The 7,125-nt window shown below is 33.5% G+C and overlaps 1 protein-coding gene across 3 annotated transcripts; it reads left to right on the top strand.

The window, feature by feature from the left end:
- Positions 1–4,935, top strand: LOC100784421 (mitochondrial carrier protein CoAc1). 3 transcript variants are annotated; one of them, XM_003525967.5, is made up of 7 exons: positions 1–763; positions 1,334–1,419; positions 1,519–1,726; positions 3,014–3,140; positions 3,351–3,535; positions 3,759–3,887; positions 4,559–4,935. In XM_003525967.5, exons 1-7 carry the CDS (start codon positions 584–586, stop codon positions 4,658–4,660), a joined length of 1,017 nt encoding a protein of 338 aa, XP_003526015.1. In that variant the 5' UTR covers positions 1–583; the 3' UTR covers positions 4,661–4,935. The 3 variants fall into 3 exon arrangements, with proteins under 3 accessions (XP_003526015.1, XP_025984614.1, XP_040872212.1); XM_041016278.1 differs by lacking the exon at positions 1–763 and adding an exon at positions 844–1,225; XM_026128829.2 differs by lacking the exon at positions 1,334–1,419 and having other exon boundaries at positions 628–763.
- Positions 4,936–7,125: the final 2,190 nt, after the last annotated feature.

Below are 7,125 nucleotides of genomic sequence, written 5' to 3'. Positions count from 1 at the left end.
GAGACATTCACGAAAGATACGATGTAATTGCAAACTGGCAATTGGCAATTGCAAGGAAGAGAGAATACCGACGTTGAAAAAGGAGGCGCATTTAATCAAATCAAAACAAACAAACCCAAAAAAATTCAATTCCAATTCAAAGGAGAACAGGTATCTGTTCCTTCATCTTCCCCAACTCTCCATCACATACCTGATACCTGTTCTCCTTCTTTTCCCCTTTATCCACCAAAGCCAGGGTTTTCTCTTTCAATTTTCATTTTCATGCCTCTCAGATTCACGGGATTATGTTTTTTCTGTCGCACAAACCCTTTTTCTTCTTCGGTGTAAACTCCTATTCCTTGTTGCAATCGAAAAGGGTCCCTTTGTCTGTTCTTGTCTACTGTTGTTGATGTCTATTACTGTTGCTGATGGGAATTGGCTTGTGATTGTGAACACACCCAATTCCTCGCCATTGCAACACACCCACTCGTCTTTCTCTAAACGCAGATGGGATAAGGAGTTTTCTGAGCTCCAGAGTGGATAGTATCTGAATCAGATTCATAACATAACAATTCAATTGTGGTTTTTTGATATTTTGGAATCAATGGATTCTTCACAAGGGTCTACCATTGCTGGTTTCGTGGACAATGCATCCATTAAGAGAAATGAGTCTAGTTTTGATGGCGTTCCCGTGTATGTTAAGGAACTAATTGCCGGAGGCTTTGCTGGTGCGCTTTCTAAGACCTCTGTTGCACCCCTCGAACGGGTTAAGATACTTTGGCAGGTTCACCACCCTTTCTCCCTTTTTCTTTTGATTCACTTATTTTAGTGGAGCATGGTTCAAGGCTTATTTGATCAGATCACGTTATAAGTTTGATGTAAATTGATTTAAATATTTTTATCCTGTGATTTATTGGAGGGAAATATCTGATATAATGATATACTTGACAAATGTGACATGTGATGTAAGTTTAAGGTATGTACTATGTAGGTATCTTGGATCTAGAATCTTCTAGGAACACAAGGGAAGGGGGAGAGAATTTTAAGTGTGTAAGCAGAGGATTCTGTTATGCTTGGGCTTGCCTGGGGTGTCAATTAAATTCTTATCTTTGATTTGTGCCTCTTGCCGGGATCTTCGAGTTATTGATTTATACTTCCATGAAGTAACTTTCAGAGGTTTTTGCTTCTTTTTTCAAGGAGATTTTTTTAACTCTGGTTTCATGGTATATTTGTTGTCACTTGCTAGGTATAATACTTCATTTATGATGTCGTTGCTTTCGTTGCAACTTCAGAATGCTCTTGAGTGGGTGTATCTTGTATGTTCCTCTTTAAACTTAATTTATTTTATCTACAGACAAGGACACCAGGATTTCATTCTCTTGGGGTGTATCAATCTATGAATAAGTTACTAAAGCATGAAGGTTTTCTAGGATTATATAAGTAAGACTCAAATTTCTAGGATTTTTATCCTGTAAATTTAATATTATTTATTCTTCATATCTCTTTTGTTAACCTGTGTTTATGTGGTGGTGGTTTCAGGGGAAATGGAGCTAGTGTTATCCGCATTGTTCCGTATGCAGCCTTGCATTTTATGACATATGAGCGCTACAAAAGTTGGATCTTGAATAATTATCCTGTGTTAGGTACAGGTCCTTTTATTGATCTTTTAGCAGGCTCTGCTGCAGGAGGAACTTCAGTTTTATGTACCTACCCCTTGGATCTTGCTCGTACCAAACTTGCTTACCAGGTAGGCATCTGATTTGAACATATTTGGAGCTTTGAAATAGACTTGATGGTACCTCAAACACATGCGCATATGCTATAAGTATTGAGAATCCCTTACTTTCCATTTCATTATTTCTCTTTTTTTCATTTAATCAAAGTTGAATTAAAGTTTAAGGAAGGTTGTACAACCAGGAAAAAGCAATAGAGAAAGAGAGATGAAGAATAAATAATACTATTAAATTTACATCTTCCAATTTCAAAAGAGAGACTAAGAAAACTTTTCTGGCATTCACAGAATGCTTCAGCATGGCTTAGTAAGAGACACTATGAAACATGGTATCTTGATTCCAATACTCGTGGTCCATTGGGGTTACAATTTTTCTGATCACTTGGGATAGCTTTGGTAGAGTGGAATGGAATTGAATGAAACGGAGAAGGAATATTTGAATTAAAGTAGTGTGGTGGAGGTGTGGAACCCACACAAATTTTTGAAAATTTCTTCTCAAATCCATGCTACAGTATTTTTACCAAACAAGGGGTTCGGGATTTTTGTGGGGATTGCTTCATTTGGGGCCCCAAGTTTGGAGATTTCCCCCAACAAGATGGGGACAAAAATTCCCCCAAAGCATATTTGAGAACAGGGACTAGGGTCATACTCCCCTGATTGCAAAGTCCTTGTATATTAAAAATGACAAATTGTCCTTTATTTTATATACTCGTATGGACATATAAAAATGACTTTGTAGTCATTCACTTAATATAATTAATATACTATTCTTTTTAAATTTATAATTTGTTAAAAGAGATTTAACAGATGTAATCCCTAATGGTTTATCATAATTCCTAGGTAATATAGGAAAGTATGAATTCCAATGCTTTTTTGTTGAAATCAAATCTGGATGGAATAAACACAATGACCCAAGTTAATTAAAATTGATAAGATTAGCTTTAAAAAATTAATCCATGCACATATATATTCTTAGAATTTGCTTTAGATAGGAAAGTATGAACTTCTTTTCCTTACAATGTTCTATTTGTCAATCCATTTGCTTTAGATATCCGCTGTAAATTTGGAACAATCATGGAATTAAGAACCTAGCTTTATTAGTTGTGTGTCAGTAATAGATCATTTTTCATTTAGCTGTTAAGTGAGCCTCTATGATTGATTGCTCTTCTTGGACTTATTATCCTTGCAAGTAATAATCTTTGTTTGTTATGGTTTAGTTATAGGGGGGATAACTTCTGTGGGAAGAATTGCTTGTAGTATAAAATCTTATCATATTTTTTTTTTCTGTTTAAATTTTTATAGGTGGCTGACACAAGAGGACTTATCAAAGATGGTATGAAAGGAGTTCAACCTGCACATAATGGCATTAAAGGCGTGCTTACAAGTGTCTATAAGGAAGGGGGAGTTCGTGGACTTTATAGGGGTGCAGGTATGTCTGTCACAGGATCCACCTAGACAACCTTTATGCATGACAATCATAATTGGCTACTGGTGGAGAATTCTGTTGGAATACATGTTTGTGGAATAATGTTTTCTTGTAACATATCTCAGTTATCATCTGTTGTATTTTACTGCCTTAGTGCCTTGTCCATATTTTTGAGTAAATTGATTGAAAACCTCGCCTTTTTGTTTTCCTTAGGACCAACCCTTACTGGAATTCTTCCATATGCTGGTTTAAAGTTCTACATGTATGAGAAATTGAAGACTCATGTTCCTGAAGAACATCAAAAGTCCATTATGATGCGTCTTTCTTGTGGAGCTCTAGCTGGATTGTTTGGGCAGACTTTAACATACCCTTTAGATGTTGTCAAGAGACAGATGCAGGTACTATTCTTCTTTCTAGGTCTTCCTGAGTTGGATAACTTTTTTCCATTTTAGGTGGTGACGGACTGAGGGTAGAGGTGTCTATCCAAATTAGCTTTGCAATCTTTTGCTGGTTATAAAATTTGATGTTAGAGCCCTTTTAGGTCGTATTCAAGTTTTACAACTATGTAACATTAGCAAATGTCCCCTTGTTGAAGTTTTTACACATCTTCCCTTTGTGCAGGTTGGCAGCCTGCAAAATGCTGCCCATGAGGATGTCAGATACAAAAATACAATTGATGGACTTAGGACTATTGTTTGTAATCAAGGATGGAAGCAGCTGTTTCATGGCGTAAGCATTAACTATATAAGGGTAATGCTGACCTTACCATAGCCAACTTTATGTGAGCTGAGTTTTAGATTACTATTTCACATGTTTTAACTGCTGTTATTTGCTTTGCCTATCACAAGCAGATCAACTTGCGGCTAAAAGCTTCTTTCAATGTTGTGTTACAAAAATGCTTTTTTTTCTTCTTCTCTTGTCTCTTGTTTACTAAATTTTAGGATATTTCAATAGCCAAATTCTATATCACTGATCTGTAACTCTGTTATCTGGGAGTGTGCAGAACTCTCTCTCTTTCTTAGCATTGAGTTGAATAAATTGTATGCCATTGTATTTGGAGTTTGGACAGTAAACCATATGACTAATCCTCTTGGACACCAATTTTTCTGTTTGCCAACAACCTAGGACTGAAAATAATGGTTTGGTGAATAATGATAGTGACTAAGGTTCTTTATCCAAGTTCAGAAACTACACAAATAATGCATTGATTTTAAAACCTTGTGCGACTGGTACTCACGTAAATTGTGAAAAGCATGTTCATATTAAGAAACCCTTAAAAATAGTCACGAGTAATCTGTGGCTGATTCCTGAAAATATTCATGGTCAACTTGAGCAGTCCTATCCATTTTGTTGGTGGCATCTATGCTTTCTTTTTGGTTCCATAAAGGTTCTATTTTAAACATTACCTGGTATGTTCACAGATTGTTCCTTCAGCTGCAATTAGTTTCACCACATACGACATGGTGAAGTCTTGGCTTGGCATACCACCTCAACAAAAGTCTCAATCAGTTTCGGCAGCATGATTGCTCAGTGCTCACCCGTGATGGCAATAAGTTACAATGTCACCTTCTAATTGGCTCTAATTTTTACAGGAATGTCTCTTACTGAGTATTACTGCATATGATTTCCACAGGCTACTATTAGAGGAAACCCTTTTTGGTTAAATTAACTAATGCTAGAAGTTTGTTTGTTATTATATCTGGAAAGTTCCTTCACAGTGCTTCTTTAAACTTAAAACGTAACCTGTATAGATTTAACACTAAATAGTGGATGCAATACAAAGGTAACTTTCTTACTATTTCCCCTTGAAATTTCTATTCCTGATTATTTATTTATCTTCATGAATAAGCTAGGAGATGTTCTGTTGAGGCTGAGCATAAATTCTAGTTGTCAAAGCCTAGGGATGGCTAATGTTTTATTTGAACATTATAGTTAATCACATGAATCATCATCATCATTGTTTGAAGGATTTTCACTGGGTAAGATTTTAGATGACTGCAATGCTAGGAATATGTATATGTACACATGGTACAACATGCTAATGGCTTGCTTTAACAAAGCACGAGGTAGCGCTTATTTATTTATTTTTATTGTGAATATTTATGATCATGCTCATGCCTCAATTAAGTCTATAACTACTACAGTATTATTTATCATTTATAATAGGAAAAAAGAAAGTCTACTACTATCTGTGCCAATTTTTTATTTTTTTTGCATGTCATGGGGTTTTGAGGATTGAAATTTAAGATCTGGCTTCCCAACTGTCATTTTTTCAACTGTCTCTCTGATGTTCATTCAAAACAACATTACATAACAGTTGTGTTAATATTTAATTGTGGATCCACTCTATGAAAATCATAAAAACTATGTAGTTTAGAAGGGACAGAAAAGTCAGATTTTCTTTTATGAGTACATTATTGTGGAGCCCGTCCGACAATGTGCTAGTATATTATTTATGAGTACAAACAATTTGAAGCACTTGGGTAGGAGAGGAAAATGATAGAGAAATGAAAATTTTTTATTTTAAAAATTTAAATAAAATTAAGAAAAACATGGGTGGGAAATTTTTTTTTAAAAAAATTCTATTATAAATTTAAACTTTTCTTTCCTTATCAATGTATATACATTTGTGTATATACTTTTTATTGTGTTTAACTTCAATTTTGATATACGGTCCATTTGTTTTGAAGTTTGGTAAAATTAATTTTAACTCATTGAATAATTGAATATGTATTTACATTGTGCATAAGTGAGAAAACTGTGATATACGGTTCTTTTTTTTTTTTTTGCTGAATTACAATGCCCACAAGGTTTTATGTCGTAGATTAATATTTGCCATTAAGCTTGATAATAAGTGTTTCAAGAATAAGAGTTAAAAAGATTATTTTATTGAGTTAGACAGTGGAGGAAGTCGGCAAGACAGGTTGGGTGCGTAGTTGGTGTGTGGAATATTCAAAGAATAATAGAAAATGGAAAAAACAAGAAATGAGTCACCTCGTCCGTTGACTATCTGCGTATAATAATTTTTCGTTTTTTATTTCTGTCGATGCTCTGTCTTTTATAACCCATAAATTGTGGGCTTTTGCCAGCTGCCGTGAGGTTTTACCTTCTAATGAGTCATGACAGTAATGAAAAAAAAAATCTTTTACTTTAACATATTTACAGAATAGTAAGTTTTTCTATATATTAAACCAAATAGCTGTGTAAGTTATTACCTCTATCTTTTTTCTTCTGTAAGAAATGAATTATGCCAAATATCAGTAGTCAGAATAAAATTTAGAGGTAGTTTACTAAATATATTATTATCTAATAAAATTAAAATTTTATCTCAATAATATATGACAATATTCAATATTTTTTTTAATGCCAACGATAATGCTGAAATTTAAGGATATGATTAAATTCACATTTGACATATGTCATCACGAGTTTAGCATGAATAAAATATAATTATATTCATTGACTATGGTGTTTGATATTGTGCTGCAAATATGATTTTAAATTTTAGGCTCAGGTCACAAATAATTTTTATGTTAACACTAATCTTTACTTTTTTTTAGAGAAACATGAATCTTTACTCTTTAGTCATATTATTTGTTTCGTGTGTATTCTTAGTTAGGCTCAAATCATTTTGTTTTATAAAAATTCAAAATCAATTTTAATTTCAAGTTTTCAAACAATATTGAATATTATAATGCTATTCAAACAAAAATTAGATTACTAAAAATTACTAACAGAGTACTCACTTAGAAATCAATTTTTGTTTGAAGTAATTAAATTAAGGAAACAAAAATTCATCTAAGGATATTGGTTAGCATTTGAAAAAAGAAAAAAGCAACATCTAAAGTAATTAAATTGTCCATTAAATTATCAAGTGTTGGAAGTCACAGCACGGGTTCAAATTGGCCTTTCAATTTTGAGCAGCCAATCGATGCAGCATTCTATAAATTTATTTGAGTTGTTGGATTGTCTTTGGATTCTCCTAAGA

Source organism: Glycine max, chromosome 6, assembly GCF_000004515.6.
Source record: "Glycine max cultivar Williams 82 chromosome 6, Glycine_max_v4.0, whole genome shotgun sequence".
In the NCBI taxonomy this organism is placed as follows: domain Eukaryota; kingdom Viridiplantae; phylum Streptophyta; class Magnoliopsida; order Fabales; family Fabaceae; genus Glycine; species Glycine max.
This window is presented reverse-complemented; position numbering and strand designations above follow the sequence as displayed.